Source organism: Tupaia chinensis, unplaced genomic scaffold (genome assembly GCF_000334495.1).
Source record: "Tupaia chinensis unplaced genomic scaffold, TupChi_1.0 Scaffold000276_2, whole genome shotgun sequence".
In the NCBI taxonomy this organism is placed as follows: domain Eukaryota; kingdom Metazoa; phylum Chordata; class Mammalia; order Scandentia; family Tupaiidae; genus Tupaia; species Tupaia belangeri.
In genome coordinates, this window is record NW_006159759.1 from 610,005 (window position 1) to 633,455 (window position 23,451).

The window sequence follows — 23,451 nt, forward strand, 5'->3', positions numbered from 1 at the left end:
CGAGTGCACGCACCCTATAGTGAAAACCTCTCCAAAAAAAAGAAAAAAAAAAAAGAGCCATTTATATGCTTTATTTGTTGTTATTTAATTTGACCAGAAAGAGAGAAAGAAAGGGAAAGTGAGAAAGCAAGCCACTAGGTCCAGGACTCAAGCTGTGGTTGGCCATGGTGGAGTTCAGCACCTTAACCACCCCTTCACCTGCTGGCCCTGGACTAAGTAGCTCTCATGCTGGTGTATTTGTTAGGCTTCTTGCTGCATGTGTGACCACAAAAATCACAGTGAAATTGGGATCTTATCCCTAAATCCCTAGTGCCTGTTTTAACTATTTCTTGACATTCTTACAGAAAATATCCAGCATGTGCCTTCCAGCCACAAAAATGAATCTTCCAAAAGCACTGTGAAGCCATCAACTTCAGTTTCCTCAGGCTCAAACAATGTGACAAACAGCACTGCACCACCTGTGACAACATCTAAAATGGCAACACCTGATGTCTCAACAAATGTGACTTCTACCTTAAAGTCTGTAACCAAAACCAGTGTTTCACAGAACACAACCCAAATGTCTACATCTACAGTGACCCCTGCCCACAATAGTTCAGTGACATCTGTTTCTTCATCAGTAACAGGTATGTATTAAATTCGACTTATTTTTCCCATGCTGCAAGTAGTTAAATGTCACATTCCATTCTGCAGAAACAAAGACAGAAACTTTATTTCTGTGCCCGGAATTCCTCTTGCCCCCAGTGTTCTTACACAGGCACACAGGACGTTTTAGTTAATTATAATGTTTTTTAAAACACTAAAGTTTGTTTTGTTTTCTTCTAGTCTCAACAACTATTCATTATAAAGAAAATAAAGAATCGAAATTTGATACTGGCAGCTTTGTTGGTGGTATTGTATTAACACTGGGAGTTTTATCCATTCTTTACATTGGATGCAAAATGTATTACTCAAGACGAGGCATTCGATACAGAACCATGTAAGTTTTGTTTGACCACATCTGTGTATATTTAATTATGACAGAATAATTAGGCTTAGGCCAGCATTCATCCCAGGGATGAAAATTCATGGATTTATGAGTTATGTTTTCATCACCACCTCTACCAAAGTAAATTGTTTATAATAAGCTTGTGATTATCTTTGCAGATGAACATGGCTGTGCTAAGTACTTATAAAAACATTTGTATTTTGCTAGTATCAGACATTTTTTACCAGAAGCCAAAGTTCAGCCAACCGTTTTTACTGGGTTATAATACTGATCAACAAAAATACATGTCTGATCTCACCAGGCTATTGTATCTGGTGTCTGTTGGTGGTATTAAATAGCATCCATAGTAAAAACTTGGCTTTTACTTTTCAAGATGACAGAGGCATGAGACCAGCAGGTGGTGTAGTAGTTAAGGTGCCAGACTCCCACATGGCTGACTGTGGTTCTAGTCCTGGACCTGGTGGCTTGAAAATGACACCAGGCACATGTGTGCATGTGCCCAAGATCTCTGGAAGAGAATGAAGTAGAAGAGATTGTGGTGTAGCCAGACTACCAAGGGGATGATTTCTCGTTCTTCTCTCTCTTTTTCTCTCTCTCTTTCTATCTCCAGTGAGCACACATGCCCTGTGGCAAAACCGTAAAGAAGGAAAAAAAAAAAAGAGAGAGAGAGAAAGACAAACTAAAGAAATTCCTCTAACAGCCTCATTTTCCCTGATAATTTAAACAAGTGGTTAATATAAATAATGAACTTTATCATTTTCTGTGCAGGAAAGCAATCTTTTTAGATGAGCTCTATCAACCTGCCTCTATAGACAAACTATGCTTACCCTATACACAGCTCTTACAGGTCTTATGGTTTGGGAAGTGTATCATCCCCCAGTTTTTGTTGCTCCAAAATTTTTTTTTGTTTTTTGTATTTTGAGTCTTTTATGTTATCTTATCAGTTTGAACTAGCAGAAAAATTACCATAGGCTATGTACCTTAAACAATAAAAAAAAATTATTTTTTTATGGTTCTGAAGGCTGGAAGTTTGAAAGTAGGGCGAGGGCCTTCTTCAAGGTTGCATACTGCCGACTTTCTGTTGTATCCTAACATGGAAAGAGGGCTAGCTGTTTCTCTGGCCTTTTTTTTTTCTTTCTTTTTCTTTTTTTAAGTTTTTTTTTTCTGTTGTGTTCGTACACCCACCGGAGACGGAGACAGAGAGAGGGAAAGCATGAGAGCATCTCCAGGGAGGATGACCATGCTACACTTCTCTTCTGTTCTCCTGGGACTTGAGGCACGCACACACACATGCCAGGCGTGGCTTTCAAGCCATCTGGTCTAAAACTTGACCAGATCACCATGTGGAATCCAAGACCTTTAAAGCCACCAGGCCATCTGCTGGCCCTCTGGCCTCTTTTTATAAGGACATTAATCCCTTTCATAAGGTTCTACCCTCATATAGTGATCTCCCAAAGTCAACACCTCCAAATACTATCACAGTGGGATTAGGGTTTCTTTTATCCTCTCCCTCCCTCAAAGTTTCTGCCATAGGGCTCGTGCACTCACTGGAGAGAGGGAGGTAAAGTGAGAAATCATCCCCCAGGGGGATAGCCATACCACAGTCCCTTCTCCTCCATGCTCCTCTGAGGATTTTGAGTATACCCACACATGCATCTAGCAAGATTTTCAAACCATCAGGTCCAGGACTTAAAGTGCAGCTGACCATGTGGGAATCCAGCGCCTTAACCACACCACTTGCTGGCCCTGGGATCAGAGTTTTAAAGATAAATTTTAGGAGAACACAACACTGTTCATTGCATGGGTACAACAGTGAGTTCACTGTTAAGAGTAGATGACTGTATGAAATTTGCTCTGTGGGTTAACTCTTTGTCATACACATATGGGTCCCACAGAGTTCTTGTATGTTTAAATGTCTGGGAAATGCTCCATTGAAACAAGTAAAACATAGCAAGGTTTACCCCAAGATTTCTTGAAGCCTTTAATATACTGGTATGCATTATGAATTTCTAGGAGGGAATGTAATAACTACTTAATATTTTCTTTTAATTATTTGTTGGAAAAAAAGTCTCCTTTTAAAGGGGAGTAAATACTACTTACCTCTTGGAATTAGTATTGTATGGATCATCTTTTGGTAATTTGATTATCTTTTAGAATAGGTCTTGGAGGGCTTTTTAAAAAATGGTTAATTTTATTATTATGATTATTTTTTAATTTGCCATGGGGCACATGTGCTCACCAGAGAGAGACAGAGACAGAGAGAGAGAGATGGGGAGAATGGGAAAACAAGCCACTGGTCTGGGACTCAAACCACAGCTGCCATAAGGGAGTCTAGCACTTCAACCACCTTGCTCTTGGAGGACTTTTTTGACACTAGTTGTGATTCAGTATGTATAAGGCAAATCAGACTTCTTGGTACATTAAAGAAGTGTTGCTAACAGGTCCTAAAGTTAAGAATACAGAAAGGTTCCAGAATTTTCAACTCACTGATAAAAGCTTCAAAATGAACATGACTTCATAAATGAAAATGAGATCTCGAGAAATGGCTATATGACTTTTCACGAGTTAGCTATTATAACCCTCTTTAAAAAGAAAGCAGCGTAACATTTCTTGGCGTTTGCCACTAAGAGCAAAAATGTAGTACAGGTTTGTTTCACACCTTTAACCAGTTTTGGAATCCTTCACTACACTGTATTGGATATTTTCACTCAAGAAACTTTGTGCAGAGTAATGACAGCTGATTTTGATTATGAAGCTTAAAACTGTTCTAAAGTAATTGTTAATTTTTGGTATATTACAGAGATGAACATGATGCTATCATTTAAGGAAATCCAGAGACCCAAGGAAAGAAGATTGATGCAACCCTATAACTAATTTTGGTTTATTCTCTTGAAAACTGTATAAACAGGCCATGCACATAATGTACAATGTGTTACATAAATATGTAAAGATTCTTCCTGATTACTAAAGGTAAAAAGGGCTTGGTTTGGGTTTCTTAATGAATATTTGGAGTTTACAAATAGTTAATACAGTGATTTTTTTTTCCCACTTTTAGCAAATATATAGTAAGACAAGCCCCTTTTTTTTGTGGCATTGATCACTTGGGACCAGTAGTTGGAAGGCACCATCACCCAAGGACAGGATGCCATCTGGGCATACCAGTAAGGAGCACTGAGGATACTGAGTGTCTTTGTTGTTCACACAAAGAACATCAGTGTCTTCAGAGCTGGATCTGTCCTAATCACTAATGCCACACAACAGAAATTGATTCAGTCTGGTCTGAGGTATAATTTAAGAAATCATCAACCTTTTCTAGGCTTTAAAGTGTAGTAGTTGGTCTGGAAACAAAAGTACACGCACGTGCACACACAGACACACACACACACACCCCTTCAAATAAGACCACAAGCAATACTTGGGCTCAGATCTGTTACACATCCAAGGGAGCTTTGGAAAGCATGTGTTTGTATGAATAACTTCTTTTGAGCTTTCTATGTCAGTTGGTAAGATTTACTTTTTTTCTCTGTGTAATTTAGGTATACTGCAAAGATTAACATAATGTTTTAAAGACTTAGTTGTTAGAATTAAAAAGGAAAGTACTCCAAGGAGTTAGATTATTTTCTACTGTGAGAATGTTGTCATCACTGGAAATTACTTTTATTTCATAGTCACTTGTTAATTTTAATTTTATATCTAGTGAATATTTTAAAAGAAATGTAGAGCTGCTTTCAGTATTTCGACATTTTTAATGGAGTGCAAACACATCTAGCTTAAAATAAAAACCCCCTTCTAGGATTTCCAAAACATTTAGAACACGATAGAATCAAAATCATAGATTGGTGCTGTGTTCATCAAGCCAAGGATGGTGGGTCTTCACCCGGGCTCCCACCAACTGCAGGACAAAAACGCTACATTTTCAGACACACTCAATTTACTCAGAGATTTGAGGAAATAGCATTTTTATACTAAAACACAAGTTTATTTTGAAATAAATTCTTATAAAGTTTTAAGTACATTTTTAAAGACAGGAATTTTCCTGCTTCCTTATTTGGGTATTCTCCAGACCACTCTTTTTACCCCATTGCTCAGGGGGAGGTACTTTCAGATGTGTTATGTTGATGGAGAGTAACCACACAGTATTGTAGAAGCACCAATATTAGCTATATTTTGGAGTGTTTTCAGTTTGACAGTTGATATTCTTGCACTCAAAACTCAGGGTCAGGTTTTAACAAAAAGTATTTAGTCAGACTCAATAGTAAGATAATATTTCTGTTTGAGGGTCAAAGTAAATCACACTAATTTCTGAAAGTCCAAAAGTAAGCTAAGATAGCCTACAATTAATAGGAATAAAATATAACTTTTGCGATCAGCTTCTGATTTGCAGAGAATGCCAGATATCAAGGATATTGATATAAAAGATCATTTCTACTTGCTGTTCATTATGGCCAGTTGAGTTGATGAAGATGGATGATAAAGATCCTTCAAAATAAGGACATTAGATGTATATAACACATGGAGGGAATTTTGTTACTTAGATGTACATTTAGATTTGTTTGAAAAGAAATGTGGGCCGATGGGTGAGGTGTATGTTACTAATTCGACTCTAACTGGTCTTGCAATCACTGCTTTCACTCTTTTGCAAAATATAGTTAAGATATAGTTTATAGTTAATGAGGGCCTTAGAAATTTAAATTGTTCTGTCTCCTGCATTCTTGGTATTACAGTACTTCAATTCAGTCAGAACTTTGTGGACTGGACTAAAGTTTTTCATGAATACTTGTGTCTTTAGCACTTTGAAGATAGAAAAACACTTTTTAAGTACTAAATTTCACTATTTGTTTAGAAAGTTTCCTCTGCTTTGGGTTTGGGATACTATAGTTACGTCTTTTCTCTGTAAGTAGTATAATTTGTTATTTTCAAATAACAACACTTCCAGTAAAGTTTTTGTTGCTGTCTGCAAGGATTGAGGGAAACAGTGAGCTAAAACAATTTTTACTTTGGAATGTTTCCTAAACATAAATTTATCTTCCTAATTATGTTTACTTAGGCAGATACCCAAATTTGTTTGCATTCCTTGAGAATGTATTTACTTAAAGATGAAAACAATCCAGATGTATGTCAAAATATTAGGCAGAGACCAGTCTATAATTCTGAAATCATGGCTAATCCATAAAAGGAATAACTGAAATACAGATAAATGAAAGCAATATATGGGTGATAATTTTTTATGTTCAGGAAAGAAATTAAAGCAAACTCCTGTTACCTTTTTTCTCCTTTTTATTATAATGACCACCTTTTGGTATATCATTGTTACTGAGATCTATTTTTAGAATAAAATCTGTTCTTCGTATGAGAAAAGTATGTGGTTTTACCTCATTTTGTTAAACTCGAGACAAATCAACAGATTAGAAAAACTCAAAGCAAATTGCAGGTGCTAACCTGACACCTTAAAGCTGTGTTATCCCTAACTGTGGTTGCATGAACAAGCTACAGTAGTAGCATTACCTGGAGCTAGTTAGAACTGAAAATTCTTGGGTCCCGACCCTGATCTGTAGAATCCAACTTGGGAATAGCCCAGTCATCTGTCATTCAGTGAGCCCACCAGGTGATTCAGATGTTCATCAGTCTGAGACCGCTGCCCAGGGATTTTCACTTGAAGTGTTGCTTTATGGTCTGCCGAGCAGAATGTTTAAAATAGGTACATTCATAGTGGAACAAAAATTCCCTATTCCCTGGGTAAACCAGCTACAAATGCATTGTGCATACTATGAGTTTTTCTTCTTTATAAATAGATATAACTTATCTGATAATTAACTTAAAATTTTTTTGTTATTATAGGGTGTCTAAGTCTGTTCTATTGCTAATAACAGAAAATACCTGAGTCTGGGTAATTTAAGAGAGGATAGAGGTTTATTCAGCTCATGACCTGAAGTCCAAGGTCCATGGATTTTATCTGGTAAGGGCCTTACTGGCCTGGAGGTGGGGGTGAGGGGAGGGAGTCCCAAGATACCACAGTATGTCAGAGGGCAAGAACCTGAAAATGTATGTTGGTCTCATTCCCTCTTCTTAGAAACAAACCAGGACTCAACCATGAGGGCCACTCTAATCCCTGCTCTTTATATTCCCTCTTTAGTGACAGACAGAAACCGAACTTCACTGGTGGGGGATCTTGAGTCTCAGTTGTAACATCTGGACTTAATGGACATGTATAAGCACAGGAGGATGGAAACCAAAGGCAAGAGAACAGATTGAATAGAGAAATTTTTACCTACCCTTCCAATTTAAAGAGATTTAAAAATAGACAGTGTTAAATATTAGACCCCCTTTTCCACCTGGCCTCAGAAGTATGCCATAGAGCCAGATCTGGGAAAGGTCAAATGGAATTAGCACCCAGAGGAGGAGGTCCTGACCACTGTCTGTATTCTGTCCACCCTCATTCTTTCAGCACCCACACAAAACAGTAACACTACTTTTTAAGTCCTAATGCTGGGGGCTGGCAGGGCGTGGTGATTAAGGCACTGGACTCTCCCACATGGCCAACTGCGGTTCAAGTCCCAGACCTGGCAGCTTGCTATCTCTCTCTGTATGTTTCTCTCTGGTCAAACTTAAAATAATAATAATAATAATTTTGGGGGGGATCGGCATGTGGCATGGTGGTTAAGGCGCTGGGCATTCCCACATGGCTGACCATGGTTCAAGTCCCGGACCTGGTGGCTTGCTTTCTCACTTTCCTCTCTCTCTCTCTGGTCAAATTAAAATAAATGAATGAATAAATAAATGAAATTGAATAAAATAATTTTTTAAAAATAATAATTTTTTAAAAACCCTAATACTAATTTACCCTACTTTATTAATAGTTTTTTTAGATGCCAGAGGGAGTATGCTCTTATAAGGCGTGGGGTGGGAGGGTGAATCCTCCAGTGGGGCATGGCATATCACAATCCTTTCTCCTTCATTTTTTCCAACCTGTCAGGATTTTGGACATGCAAGCACATATGCCTGGCATGTCTTCTAAGCCACCAAGGCCAGGACTCAATTCACAGCTTGCCATGTGAAATCCAGCTCCCAATGCACAGCACTTAACCACTGCCACCGGGGTGGCCCTAATAATTTTTTTGATACTCATTCAGTTTTCATCCAACAATTTTATAATATACAAAACAACTAGAGGTTACCTAAAGAAATGCTCACTTCAATCACATTATTTAAAACGCGTTTTAATGCATTTCATGAATTATTGCGTTGTCAGAAAGTCATGATGTGTTTTTGCATAGAAATAGAAAAATACATTGTGACTTTACCTAATGGCTGGCATTTGAGTCCAGTGAAAATTACCTTTTAAGTCAGGACAGAAGTCCCAGTCTGGTGCACAGATAGTGCCACTGCTTTGGAGGTTGGAAGCTGAGAAGTCTAGGTTTGGTTGCTGGGCCTACCTGGACATGCCAAGCAAAGCACAGCTGTGCATTTCCGTATTCCTAGCTAAAAGGAAGCTGGGGCAGGAGGATTTGTAACACAGGGAGACTCCGTCAAAAATGCTTATCTGTCTCATTCCCTCAGCCCTCTTTGCCTCTCTCTCATAAAGGAAAAATAAAAAGCACAGGGATCAAAACATTTTGAAGACTAAATCCTTTTAATAAAAGCACTTTATTAAGATGTTTATCACTAAATACAGGAAAGCTTGTTTACCAGGAAGATCAAAATCCTTATTTTACAACATAAGAGAAAAGCACCTAGGAGAGTTTGGCACAACTCTGATGAACTTCAGAATTCCTGGTTTCCAGTCATTTTAAGCTAGAAAGAACACTAAATCCCTAACTCCTGAAATGGTACACAAGCACTGACACTATTCCTTTAATTCTTCTGATATCCATACTTATATACCAATATAGTTCATCAAACACATAACTCCCCTTGCAAAAAAAACAAGATTAAATATGATAAACAATACTCTTTTGAAACAAGATTATTAGTATCAAAGCAGAGTAAAATACAAATATTACTAATTAGAGTGTCACTCATTCCTTTTTTTTTTTAACCTCAGATGTCTTCAAATGTTCCACAGTATTTTAAAGACTTTTCTATGCAGGCTAATACATAGCCTTCATTTCTTTTATGAGAGAAATGTACGAACAGTACCCTTGATTATACCCCTACAAATAGGGCATTTTCTTAGAGAAGGGGCACATTCCTGGCACACTACCAGATGACCACAGGGAATGAATACAATAGAAACTTCTTTGTCCATACACACTTTACAAGTTCGTTCTTCTTGTAACCTCCTCAATTGTTCTTCCAGTGACAGACCTGATAGCAAAAAATAATAATTTTGGTGAAATTCAGCCTCCACTTAACCTCCTATTTAAAAAAGTACTATTTCACATTGATTTTAAGTCTTAATTTTCTTTTACCTGAAACATCTTCTGTTGGAATATACTTCATATTTTTTTCCACTGAGAAAACAAAACAAAAAGCATCAATCTACTAATTAGAAAACTGATTCAACTACTACCGATTTTTTTTAATCTAACACCTATTAAGTAGTGTAGATTCTAGCTATATATTACCAGGAATTGTTATGCTAGGCACCTGTTACACTAGGGCAATAAAAGAGTTCACTTTTTGGAACAAGCGAAATACAAAGATACTAGTTTGCTAGCTAGATTTATTCTGTTTGTCAAACAAAGATGAACATAATCCTTCTAAAATAATTTACCCAAGACACTCACCAAATAAATTTTTATATAATGTAGAATCAATTTCTTTTAGACAGCTTTTGAAGATGTTGGCTGCAGCATTTCCTTTAACTAAAACCGTATCGATCAGTTCTCTTGCTTGTAAAGGTATCTGTGTTTTTTGTTTAATAATATCATGTTCCTGTTTATTAATTACGTTGGCCTTTAAAAGATTATCCAGGATAGGAAGCACACACGTCAGCTGTTGAAAGAGAGCCATTCTGTTCTTCCGAATTAATGACAAATCATCTTCATTTTTTAAAAAGGGAAAAAAAAACCCATTAGATTTTAAAACTCCACCAACTGCAGTCATTAACATGTAGTCACTAACAACAAACCCTAGAAAGAATACAGACACTAAATAGAGGTCTAAAAAGAAAAAAGACTTCTCTGTGCTTTAATGTCTATCACCTAGAAAATTTCCAGATCTAGCTAAGAAATAGGGTTTATGGCATTTTAATGAGTTTATATACTGACATGTTCTAGAACCCTGCTTTTTCCTTCATTTTTGTTCAAAGTAAAATTTTAGAGGACAGAAGAATTTCAACCTCTATAACTAGCCCCCTCCATGGAATTAATACCGACTTCTCTTTGCATTGTATCACTTTAATTTCATAAGTACTTTCATATAAACTGTCTCATTTGTTACAAGGATCCTATTAATTAAACAAGTCAAGTATTACTACTACTTACTTTAAGACAGTGAGAAAAACAGAGTGATAGCCTGTCCAAGGTCACAGAGAGATTAAGTTACAGAACTAGGCCTAGATCAGTGTTCTTTTCAATACCCGATACCTAAGCAGCAGTGCTAAGACATACACAGTGTAGCAAAACTTAATGACTGTTTCAGTTCATTCCTCCCAGAGTTGTGAGAATTAAATAAGGGAATACATACAAAATACATGCCTAGGCTTATACCAAATTCTTAATCAGAGGGTGCATGAGCTGGTCAGAATGAGAGAGACCATCCTCCAATGGGGTGTAGTCATGCCACTATCCTGTCTCCTCTTTTTTTTCCATCATGTGAGGACTTACACACATGCTCAGTGTGTTTTTCAAGCCTCCAGGGCTGGGACTTGAACTTCAGTGAGACATGTGAGAGCTGGCTCCGTTAACCAGCCAGTTAAAATTTATTTCTTCCATGAGAGAGGGGCAGGCATACCCCTAGAGGGTCTTACCAGGCCACGATACTTTGCTCAGCCTTCCAGCCAGCCAGAAGCACAGGTGGGTGCAAACACTCCCAGCATGTTCAGGTCAACTGGAGAATCAAACCTGGACCTCTCAACATGGCTCCTGCATCACACAGCAGCACCCCACTGCCTGTGCCATCACAGCTAGGCCATATAAGTTTTTAAATTTTTTTCCAGAGAGTATATGCACTTGCCAGAGAGAAGCAGGGAAAGCAAGAAAGCACCTGTCATGGGGCATGGTCATGCTGCAAGCCCTTCACCTCTCTCTTTTCATACATCCAGTGTGATTTTCTTGAGAGTTGTTTTTTTTTTTTTTTTTTTTTTGCTATAGGGTGCATGTGCTCACCAAAGAGACAGAAAGTGAGAAAAAACCCCAGGGGGTGTGGCCACACAGTGATCCCTTCTCCTCTTGGGATCTTGGGCACGCACACACACATGCCCAGAGTAAGTTTTAAGCTACTGGGCCCAGGACTTGAACCACGATCCACTATGTGAGAGTCCAGCGACGTAACCATTACACCATCTGCTGGTCCCTCCAGTGTGTTTTTCAAGCCACTGGGTTCAGGACTTGAGCCATGTCTGCTCTAGCTGCCTTAACCACTGGCTGGCCTTTTGGGGAAACAACGTATAAATCAAGCCTGATCGTTTAAAAGGTATACCTTTCCTTTAATCTCAGATCACATAAAACTGCAGTTAATTTACATTTATGGAATATGGCTTTTCTTTCTTTTGATGTCCCAATCAATCACTGTAAAATTAAATTGCCTGTTTAGACTCCTCCCCCTGCAAATTTTAAGTATGTCTCTATAAGGCAGAAATTAATAAGAAATAAATTATAAAAAGAGAAGTCTCTTTTCCTTTCCCTTTTATATCTTTTTAGAAGTGAACTGCCCTTTTCATCTCTAAACTATGAATTACTACCTTCTCTGACCACAACTGATCATTCCATCTTAAAAATTAATGTAACGGGGCCAGCAGGTGGTGTGGTAGTTAAAGCACTGGATTCACATGGCCCACTGTCATTTGAGTCCTGAACCCAGCAGCTTGCTTGCTTACTTTCCTTCTCTCTCTGGTAAGCACACGTGCCCTACAGCATATTAAGTAATAATCTAACTGTTGGGTCATAACTTTTCTGAAGACTCAATTACTGACAAGTTTGTCCTTCCTGGTTCAAGATGTTCACATCATTTCCAGTTTGACTAGCACACGAGGTGTCTCCTGGCCGTGCTCGCCTCCAGTTCTAACGTAGACGTGAGGCAGGTACTTCAGTGATGTCTGTTACTAGCACACTTAATTCTTGCTCCCTATTCCTTATTTGGCCTCTTCCTTATTAATACTGCCAAGTCTATATTTCAGAATTTCTCTGACTCCCACAGAGTATAACAATGTATTACAGTGACTTTGTATACCCTTAGCTGGGTTTCAATATTGCTTAATAGTCTTTAAATCTTTTCACTTTCCTCAGGCCCTTTCTTTCAGCAAGTCTCTCGTACTTTACAAATCAATTTACTCATTAGAAAAAAAAATATTTTGATGTCCTAGGCACTGTGCTGAATTATTGCAACTTCTCATTTAACTCCTACAGCAACCCTGTGGGACTGGAACTATTATTTTATTATCCCTTTACAAATGTGAAATTGAGGTCTGGTTGGAAAAAACCGTCAATTTGGTAACTGATGGACCTAGGATTTAAAGACAGATCTCTCAATCTAGAAGCCAAAGTTAAAAAGTTTAAACTATTTCTGTCTTTATTCGTAAACTTAAAAGGGATCTTCCAATCTGATACCTCAGTTCATACTACGCTCACAACCTTCACCTTTTAGCTAATTTTTTATTTTTCAGAGAGAGAAAGCACCTTCCAGTGTGGTGTGATTGTACCACAATCCCTTTTCCTCTATGTCTCCATCTCAACAGGATTTTATGCACACACACATTGCTATAGTGCTTTTAAGTCACCAGAGCTAGGATTCAAATTGCGGTTGGCCCTGTGGGATCCAGCTTCCTATGCACAGTGTTTAACCGCTATAAGGCTGGCACTCTGCTGGCTCTTCAACCCTCTCGTGTGTTTCCTGGCCTCCCCAGCTAGTCTGTATGATCCTTGAGAGCAATCACCATGCTACTACATAAGCACTGGTGCTTATGCTCAGTACATATTTGTTGACAAATTAAATGACTTTTAGACTTGTTTTGGGAGGCTATAATCTGGATGAACCCTAAAATCAATTTCTTACTATCCTTGGGTTGGGCAAAAGGGGGTCTCTTCAAGTTCCAAGATTTCATTTTAAGTTCTATATTTTGTATAAGAATCACTTAGCAAGAATGAAGAAGATGGACCAAGTTTGGTGGCACAGTCAGTAGCAGGCTGAACTACTGTACTAAAGTCACATGACTGACTGCGGGTTCGAATCCTGGGCTTAGCCCATGTGCCCTGGATCCTGATGAGCTAGAAGGCTCTGGTGGGAGATTGTGGTGTAATCTGACCCTGCTAAGAGTGCCTCCCTCTCTTTCTCTCTTGTGTACATACATATGCAACTTACTGTCAATAAAGATAAACTTTTTAAAAAATGAATTAACAATATGATCTAAGGGAACTTAAGGGCTGGACCCATAGCACAGTGATTAAGCCCTGTGTAGAGGGAACTGGATCCCATGTAGCCATCCACAGTTCAAATCTCAGCCCTTGTGGTGACTGACATACTTGATACATGTGCATGTGCCCAGGATCCTGATGGGATGGAGAGTTGGAGAAAGGAGAATGATGGCATGACCAGCCCTATTGAGAGGATGCTTTCTCTCTATTGTACCTGTGTTAACATGTATAAAAATAAATAAGCTTTAAAAATAAGATCTAGTGGCTGGCAGATGGCAAATAAGCTTTAAAAATGAGATGTAGTGGCTGGCAGGTGGCGTGGTGATTAAGGTTGCTGGACTCCCACATGGCCTACTGCGGTTCGAGTCCCGGATCTGGTGGCTTTCTCTCTCTCTTTCTCTTTCACTTTCCTGCTCTGTCCCTCCCTGGTCAAAATTAAATAATTTGCTTTTGGCTGGAGGGGGGAGGTTTCCACTATAGGGCACATGCGCTTAAGCCGCCGAGTCTGGGACTCAAAAAGCTGTGGTCAGTGGTTCTCAACTAGGGACACTTGAGAGGGGCAGAACAGGCATGACTGGGAGGCTTGTTACTAGTAGTTAGTGGGTAAGACAAGGACACTGCAATAAGTGAGGCAGTCCTGTGAGCCCACTGAGAAATAAGGCAGGTGACTAACATCCCTAAATACCTGATGCCAGTTCTTCTGCTTGTCTTTCCTTTTCCTCTTCTCTTTTTTCATCTTCAGCACTAAGAAGTGCAGATACAATATCATTAACTGTTCTGTAGTTCTCTCCAGTTGACAGGATTTTACTCTGAACTGTTTGTTTCACCAGACTTCTACTAAAGCCCATTTCCAAGGCAGATTTAACCACAGGTGTATTCATCATGACTGCATCTTCTGAAGAACTTTCTCCAGGTCCAAAGTGAATAACTATTTGAAAAGACATGTACTAATAGTAAATACATAAATATAAAACTGTAGAGAAAAAAAAAAGATTCTAGCACAAACTCATTCTTTACTGTCATCCTGGTAAGGGAGATAAGCTATATATATATCAATCACCCATAACTCCAGTAAAAGTTATAACTACATAATGGTCAAATGCAAATGACTAATGTGATGTACTTTTAAAAAACACTTTCTAGGTTGTAGTAGACCTTAATGAAATACTCTCTACAGATAAGGCTTAGGAGTCTGTCTTTTTAAATTACCCCAAAATGATGCTGATGTACAGTAATTTTGGGAAACCAATATGCTACACAAACTTAAACATAAAAAAAAATGACCTTCTCCATTCAGGAGAGTAGGGAAAAATCACAGATTTCATGCAAAAGGTAGCACTGGAGTTTGAACATGAAGGATGGCCAAGATCTGGATGTAGGGAGAGACCCAATCTGAAAAAACATGGTGACCTTTAGACACATGAAGAAAGGGTTCCTGTGCGCTTCATTTGCATAGCAATGAAAGCAATTAACACATGAATATGCTAGCTGTAAGCTGTTATCCATACTGCAGTGTCTAAGGAAGCCACATGTGTTATTCAGATTTTGCCCCAAAAGATCAGAAGAAACCACATTCACATCTTCAACTGATTAACATCTGAAAACAACTGGCTTTGCATTCCATTTCCTCTTCCCCCATTTTCTGCCGTATAAAATACTAAAGCTGAGGCTGGTTTGAGGTCTGGGCTTTCTCCATCTTTCTCTATCGCACCCACCCTCTATACTTGTAGTCTCTGTGTGTTTATTTTTATGTTTATTTCTAATCCACAGTCTCCCACTCAGAAAAACTGCTTTCTGGCAAGTGGATCCCAGCATCTAGACAGTTGAATAGCTAAAGATGAAAGAGTAACAGAACAAAGATGGGAAATATGTACAGGAAAATGAAAGACTAGTTTACCCCAAATTTGTCTAGAGGTATATAACAAATATGAGGTATTTTTGTTATATTTGTATATAGAGAGGTATATAACAAAGTAATATTTTAGTGACAGATGTTCTAAAGAAAAGGTAGTGTAAGGTGATTTAAAGGAATGAGGAAGCAGGATATTTTAGATAGAGTGTTCAGAAAAGCATTTTCTGGTCATGGAAAATGCTAGTCCATCACATTATAGCACTTCTATTAAAATTCCAAAAGGGCCTAATTCTTCAAGACATTTTACTGCCATCTGCTGGAAAATTGTTAGAGTTAACACAGACCACATTATTGACAATGTGTACTACACTCCCTTGATCTAAGCATCTGTGAAATCTGTGTTTGAAGAGAGAACACTGAAACAAAGACTTGAGTGATAAGATGTGAGCCATGGGTATATCTGAAAGAAGCCTTCCAAGTGAAGAAAACAGCACGTGTAAAATGTAAAAGCCTTCAAGGAGAAGCTTGGCATGTTCAAGAAACAAAATAAAGTGGCAGAAGGTTAGAGAGAAGGACAATGTCCAGATAATGTAAAGGTTTGCGAACAGTGTATTTTACTCTAAGTTTGCTAGAGTGTTCTAGAAGCTTTTAAGCAGTTTTGATAAAACTTAACCTGTCTTTACAAAAGATCATTGGCAGGGACCAGCAGGTGGTGTGGTGGTTAAGGTGCTGGACACTCCCACAAGGCTGACCACAGTTTGAGTCCCAGACCTGGCAGCTTGCTTTCTCCCTCTTTCTGTCTATCTCTGGTCAAATTAAAATGAATGAATGAATGAATAAATAAAATAAAATAAATAATTATATTTTTAAAAAAATCATTGGCACAGCTCCATGAAGATGAACTTTAATGGGGTGAAATGAATCAAGACTTACTAGGAAATTATGACAGAAGATGACAGCAGTTTGGTGGAAATGGTATTAGATTTGGGATATGTTAAAAGGAAGAATTTCGGATATATTAAATATAAAAACTGGGAAAAAGAATCAGAGATAATGCATAACTTAAGCTTTTTTCTGACTTTTTTTAATCACCAGAGGACATGTGTGCTTGCCAGAGAGGAGAGAAAGCACCCCACAATGAGACCTGGTCAAAATGTGATCTTTTTTCTCCATTTCGTCAGGATTTGGAGCATGCATGCACATGCACCTGATGTATCTATCAACCTAAAAGGGCTAGAATTTAAACCACGGTCGGATATGTGGGATCCAGCTCCTCATGCAGAAGGCTTAACCCACTACACTACAGGCCAATCCTTAAGCTAACTTTTTAACATTAGCAAATGAGTATGAGGGGATCAGAAAGTGTGTGAAAAATTGGAATTAAAGTATGCATTTATGGGGCCAACAGGTGGCATGGTGGTTAATGTGCTGGATTCCCACATGGCTGACTGTGATTTGAGTACCAGACCTGGCGGCTTGCTTTCTCATTCATTCATTCATTCATTCATTCATTCATTCATTCTCTCTCTCTCTGGTCAAATAGAATAATTAACTAATTAATTAATTATTTAAAAGTATGCATTTATTATGGTGCAAGAATTTTGAAATCCATGCAGTTTCTTCATAATATGTACTTCCATGAACTTTTAAAAGATCCCTTATATCATGAAGTGAGATGGGGAAGAAAAGAGAAAGAAAATTTTAAGGATAGAGGATGAGAAGCAAATTTTTGTTTTGATCATCTTAACTTTGAGACACCTATTATAAGGTGTGTCTATTATAAGGTGTCATATATTAGAAGTTTTAATCAAGTAGATTTAAATAGGTAGTTTGACAGTGTAGTCTGGGGCCCAAGAAACAGATAAATTTGGGATGGGCATTGAGTAATCCATGACTTAAAAGTTTAAAACCAGAGGAGCCAGGGAAGGAAATAATTCAGGATCAAACAAGAAATAGAAAACCATGAAGTGCTGGTTGAGGAAGTCAAGCAAAGAATGTGTTTTAAGGAGGATGAAGCACTCAACTATCAAATGCTGATAAACAAGTCAAGTAGCTGATTTGCTCATGTAGTTCTTGGTGACTGTGACAATAGTTTTTATTGTTGCATGTGCCCGGTATTAAAAAAAAAAAGTTTTTATTGTTTAAATTTGCCAGTGCATATGCTCACCAGAGACAGAGTAAAAGGGAAAGTAAGAAAGCACCCTACAAGGCTTATGGTCACAACATAATCTCTTCTTCATTTCTGCTTTCAGGCTTTGGGGCATGCATGCACATGTACCCAGTGTATTTTTCAAGTTGGTGGGTCCAGGACTGCATTTGGCTGTGTGGGATCCAGCCGGTTTAACCATCACTCCACCAGCTGGCCCAAGAAGAGTTTTTAACAGAATATGTTAAGGAAAGAGTAAGGTATGAAATAAAGAGAGTGAACATAGACAAATTTTTCTAGGCATTTTGTGGCTAAGGGAAAGCAGAGTAATGCAAAAAGAGATGGGTGAGGACCTAGATCCAGGAAGTATTCTTAAAACTGGCAGTCGTGGGACCAGCAGTTAGCGTAATGGCTATGTCGCTGGACGCCCACTTAGTCAACCGTGGTTCGAGTCCTGGATCCAGTGGCTTAAACTCACGCCGGGCGCGTATGCATGCGTGCCCAAGATCCCGGGAGGAGAATGGAGGACAAGGGATTGCGGCGTGGCCATCCCCCCCCCCGGGGGGGGCGTGATTTCTCCCTTTCTGTCTCTCTGTCTCTGTCTGTCTGGCAAGCGCACGCGCCCTATAGCAAAAACCTCTAAAAAAAAAAAAAAAAAAAAACCTGGCAATTGTATATAGTGTTTGTATGATGACATGTGTAAAGCAAGTAGAAAGTCAATGATTCAGGAAAAGAGAATAGATCACTGCTTAAGTAATATCCCTAAGTTGATAATAGGGAATGGAATCCAGAGGACAAGCAGAAAGGTTGGCCTTAGACATTTGACAAGGACAGTTTCTCTTCCTTTTATAAAAGAACAGAAGAGCACATGGATACATGATGGAGTGTGGTGATTTTACAGGTGAGAAGAGAAAATACGTTTCTTTTTTAAAAAATATTTTAAAGTTTGCTATAGGGTATGTGTGCTCATCAGAGAGAGAAAATGAGAAAGCAAGCCAGTAGTCCAGAACTTGAACCACAGTTGGCCACATGGGAGTCTAGCACCTTAACCACCATGCCACCTGCTGGCCCCAAGTACTTTTTTTTTTTAAGAGAGGTTTTTGTTTTTTGTTTTTGCTGTAGGGCGTGTACACTTGCCAGTGAGACAGATTGAAAGTGAGAAATAACCCCCAGGGGGATGGTCATGCCACCATCCTTTCTCCTCTTGGGATCTTGGTCACACAAGCATGCTCACCTGGCGTAAGTTTTAAGCCACCAGGTCCAGGACTCAAACTGCGGTCAACCACATGGGAGTCCAGGGACGTAGCCATTACACCAACTCTTGGTCCCTGTTTCTTTAGATTCTTTAATTTTCTCATTGAACCAAAAATATGAACTGACTAAGGTGGAAAAGATAGTGTTAGTGAAACTAGTAATGAAAGAAAATGTGAAATATTAATAGTTATTTTAAAGAAGGGCAAAGTGGGGCCAGCAAGTGGTGTGGTGGTTAAGGGCACTGGACTCCCACATGTCGGACCACAGTTCAAGCCCCAGACCTAGTGGCTTGTTTTCTCTCTTTCTCTCTTGAGCACTTTCTCCCTCTCTCTCTCACTCTATCCCTCTCTGGTCAAATGAAAATAAATAGTAAATGGATAAATAAAGTTCAATAAAATAATTCTTTAAAAAAAGGGCAAAGTGATTTTATTAGGGAATTTCCATAGGATTGCAGGGCAGCCCACTTGACAGCTTTGTTAAAATTTTAATTAAGAGCATTCAGCACTGTTACCTTTATTTTCCAGTTCCCTTACACAGAACATAGTTATCATGTATCTGCATACTCCTTCCTCTTCCAGGTTAAATACTACTAAATTCTTTTTTTTTTTTTTTAAAGACAACATTCTCTTATAGAGGAGGACCCTTCTTTTTTATTTTTAAAATTTTATTTATTTTTATTCATTTATTTTAATTTGACCAGAGAGGGATGGAGTGAGAGAGAGAAAGAGAAAGGGAAAGTGAGAAAGCAAGCTGCCAGGTCCAGGACTTGAACCGCAGTCAGCCATGTGGGAATCCAGCACCTTTAACCACCACTCCACTTGCCAGCCCCAATACTACTATATTCTTCACCCAATCCTTCTAAGTCATGGTTCCTAGTATTAGAAATCTTGATCACCCTTCTCTGGTCAGATATGTCAATATCCCTCTTAAAATATCGTGGCCAAAACTGAACATCCTTTTTCTAGATGTGATTAGTACACAAAGCAGTGGACTATTATCTTAACCATTTTGGACCCTACAACACATGTACATTAAAATTAGATTCTAATTAAAAAATAAACTATTTTCTGTTCTTGCACTGAAACACTATACTCCTGACTCAAATACCTAACATCTAGCTCAACGGTTAAATCACATGTGAACTGAGGCTTTTCCAGATCACTTTAGCTCACAGCAATTTCACCCTCTTTGGAGGCCTTATTATATTTGCACCTCTCGTCTGGCATTCCTTCAAGCTATTTGTTGTTTTTCTTTTGCATGTGTCTTGTCTCCCTAATTTGAATGTAAACACTTTAAGAACGAAGGCTAATATATTTTACAGTATACTCTAGCATGTCATCAGTAGATGTATTAATTAATTTTCCAGTGTTTTCCCCCATGGCTTAAGAAAAAAACTTTTTTTTTAAACATACTTTTGTTCCTAATATTCTTATATAAATTCCCATCTACGTCTGAAATATTTTCATACATACTTGGTGGATCAGCATTTTCATCTCCCGAAGTATCTGAAGTTGACAACAGCTATGAAACAGAAGAAAAGTTAATAAGTAAAACAGGAAATCCTCAAACTAGAACACATCTAGGTTTACCTTAAGTAAATGTATAACTCTTAAAAACTGGAGAATTTACATACTGTATTTTGTTTTGTTTTACCTTGTCATATAGATTTCCTTAAATTTCATCTACTTCAAGATTTAAATTTAAGTATTGCTTTCATTTTGGAAAATAGGAAAATGTATCTGTGATTTTTTCCATTTAGAAAAGTCAGATTTCAGCTAGGTAACTCTCAAAGGGTCTCAACTCCTAACAAGTTATCTTTTGTTTATTTTTCTGGAAAATTGGTCAGAGACACCAAAGATCTTTCTCTAACATCACAAACATGTAGTAGCAAGATGAATGATTTTTTCAGAAAACTGAAAAAATGTTTTTGGGGTCAGTCCTGTAGCACAGTAATTAAAGGAGCAGGATCCTACATGGCTGATCGCAGTTTAACTCTCAGCCTCAGCAGCTTGAAAAACATGCCAGGACCATGTGCATGCATGCCCCAAATCCCAAAAGGATGGAGAAATGGAGAGGAAATTGTAGCATGGTATGTCGCAGTCTTCCTCCCCCAGCTGTCCCACACATATTCTCTCTTTGGCAAATGCATGCACCTTCTAGTAACTTTTTTTTTAGTTTCTTTTTTCTGAGGTGAGGGGGAGATAGGGCATGTGCACTCGCTGGAGACAGAGAGTCTCCAGGACAGAGAGACAGAAAACGAGAAATCAACCCCCAGGAAGGATGTGTATGCTGCAGTCCCTTTCCCTCCATTTTCCTCTTGGGGTTTTGGGCACACACATGCAACCAGCACGAGTTTCAAGCCACCGGGTCCAGGACTTGAACTGTGGTTGACCGTGTGGGAATCCAGCACCTCAACCACCATACCATCCACTGGTCCCCCCTCTGGCAACTTTTTAAATAAGCCCTGAACAACCAAGTTGTTTATAATAGTAAAAATCAGAGGTGTCATTAAAATGAATACAAATTATATAACTATAATAAAACAGACATAAGTATCACTTTCAATATTTTCATAATTATAAAAAATTCAGTATTTTTAATTTAAAAAACGTATTTACCTGTTCAAGAAGATGTGGATATCTACCTTGAATCTCATCAACAAACTCCTGCCCTTTCATGCATATCAAGAACTCACACCTAAAATATAAGAGGAAGATTTTTTTTTAATTGTTTTACTTCCAAAAATAACCTTGATCATTCCAGAAAAGTGGCTTTCGTGCCAGCTCCATGGCACATAGGTAAGACACTGTTCAAGAGAAGCCAAATCCCTATATCAACGATAGTTTGAGTTCTAGACCCAGTTGGCCTAAAACACCCCAGGCATACGCTAGGAGCCAACAGGCTGGAAGAAAGAGTACAATGGTGGTTGCCAGGGGCTGGGAGTAGAGAAAAGTACAATAAACCTGGCTACCTCATATTTCCTTCTTGTCAAGAGAACAAAGATTTTTATTTTTGTTAGTATTATTCACTTTTATAGTTCCAATATCTAAAATAGTACCCAATAGGCACCCAAATGATAACTGAATAAATGAATTGAGTTAAAATATATTGACAGTGATGATCCATTTTAGTTTTTCATTTACTGAGATTAAAGATTATCCACAATTGAAATTTGTTCTTTTCAGAGAACTATTTATAGAAAGTACCCTTAAGTGTTCTCTCTTAATCATGTAAAACAAGATACAAATGATAAAATAAAGGTTTTATTGCTTTATTAACTACAAAGTGTAGCAATTCAAACACTGGATTTCAGAGACTGCTTTGGTTTTTTTTTTTTTTTTGGAGAGATTTTTGCTATAGGGTACATGCGCTCGCCAGACAGACAGAGACAGACATTAGAGACAGAAAGCGAGAAATCACCCCCCCGGGGGGATGGTCACGCCGCAATCCCTTCTCCTCCATTCACCTCTCGGGATCTTGGGCACGCACGCACACGTGCCCGGCGTGAGTTTGAAGCCACCGGGTCCAGGACGCGAACCGCGGTCGACTACATGGGAGTCCAGCGACATAGCCATTACGCTAACTGCTGGTTCCCTGCTTTGGTTTTTTTGATATATCATCATCTGTCAATTTCAAATTAAATTTTTATATGGAAAAAAACGTCATGACTTTTCCATTGACCCAGTATATACACAATCCCATAGAACAAGCACAATTAAAATTCTGACAAAACACTGTTTTACATAAAAATTTAAAATAAAACACATATCACTTGTCAGAATAAAAAAGTCAAAATGTATATTTATATATTATGAATACTATTTAAGTTTTTTTAAAGGTTTTTTTTTTTTTTCCATACAGTGTGTGTACTCATCAGAGAGGAGAGAGGGTGAAAGGGAAAGTGAGAAATCACCCCCAAGGGTGTATGGCCAGGCCACAATCCCTTCTCCATTTCTCCTCCTGGGATCTTACGCAGGCACACAGGTACCAGTCATGATTTTCAAGCTGTCAGGTCCAGAACTAGAACTGCAGTTGGCCATGTGCAGTCCAGGATCTTCACCACCTCACTACCTGCTGGCTCTTGGATTTTTTTTTTAAAGAGATATTTGTTAAAGGGTATGTGCACTCACCAGAGAGACAGAGACACACAGAGAGACAAAGTGAGAAATCACCCCCAAGGGAGGATGGCCATGTTACAATCCCTTCTCCATTCTCTTCTTGGGACCTTGGGCATGCATATGCCTGCCACGAGTTTCAAGCCAGGTCTGGGACTCAAACTGCAGTCGGCTGTGTGGGAGTCCAGTGACATAACCACTATGCTACCTGCTGGTCCCTAATTGTATAATTTTCCAACAAAGTACTGATCTATAAAATATTTGTAAGTTCAAGTTTTTTTTGATTATTTATCATACAAAAATGACAAAAGGATTTTGAATTTCCTGAAGGGATTCAACAGATTCTTCACTGCTATGAAGGGCATTCGTAGATCAAAACATCTTGTATATGTGGTACCTACAAGAGTCAAATTCAGGGGAACCAGCAGTTAGTGTAATGGCTATGTCGCTGGACTCCCATGTAGTCGACCGCAGTTCGCATCCTAGACCCGGTGGCTTAAAACTCACGCCAGGCACGTGTGCATGCATGCCCAAGATCCTGAGAGGAGAATGGAGAAGGGATTGTGGCGTGACCATCCCCCCCC

The 23,451-nt window shown here is 38.6% G+C and overlaps 2 protein-coding genes across 4 annotated transcripts in view; one reads left to right on the forward strand and one right to left on the reverse strand.

Annotated features, from left to right (window-relative positions):
- Positions 1–6,346, forward strand: part of TMEM123 (transmembrane protein 123) — a 53,436-nt gene extending 47,090 nt beyond the window's left edge. Inside the window, exons 3-5 of the mRNA XM_006150094.3 lie at positions 345–626; positions 826–979; positions 3,789–6,346. Coding sequence (XP_006150156.1) covers positions 345–626; positions 826–979; positions 3,789–3,813 — 461 coding nt within the window. The 3' untranslated portion in view covers positions 3,814–6,346. The remainder of the gene's footprint in view (positions 1–344; positions 627–825; positions 980–3,788) is intronic.
- A 2,267-nt stretch (positions 6,347–8,613) lies between these two features.
- The window catches only part of BIRC2 (baculoviral IAP repeat containing 2), a 29,287-nt gene continuing 14,449 nt past the window's right edge, over positions 8,614–23,451 (reverse strand). For 2 of the 3 annotated variants that reach the window (XM_014588427.2, XM_006150095.3), the window contains 6 exons: positions 21,371–21,449; positions 20,225–20,273; positions 14,186–14,428; positions 9,715–9,969; positions 9,397–9,438; positions 8,614–9,292 (listed from right to left, as the gene is read on the reverse strand). In XM_014588427.2, the coding sequence (XP_014443913.1) occupies positions 9,099–9,292; positions 9,397–9,438; positions 9,715–9,969; positions 14,186–14,428; positions 20,225–20,273; positions 21,371–21,449 (862 nt within the window). In that variant the 3' untranslated portion in view covers positions 8,614–9,098. The remainder of the gene's footprint in view (positions 9,293–9,396; positions 9,439–9,714; positions 9,970–14,185; positions 14,429–20,224; positions 20,274–21,370; positions 21,450–23,451) is intronic. The other variant, XM_027772478.1, reaches the window with a different exon arrangement.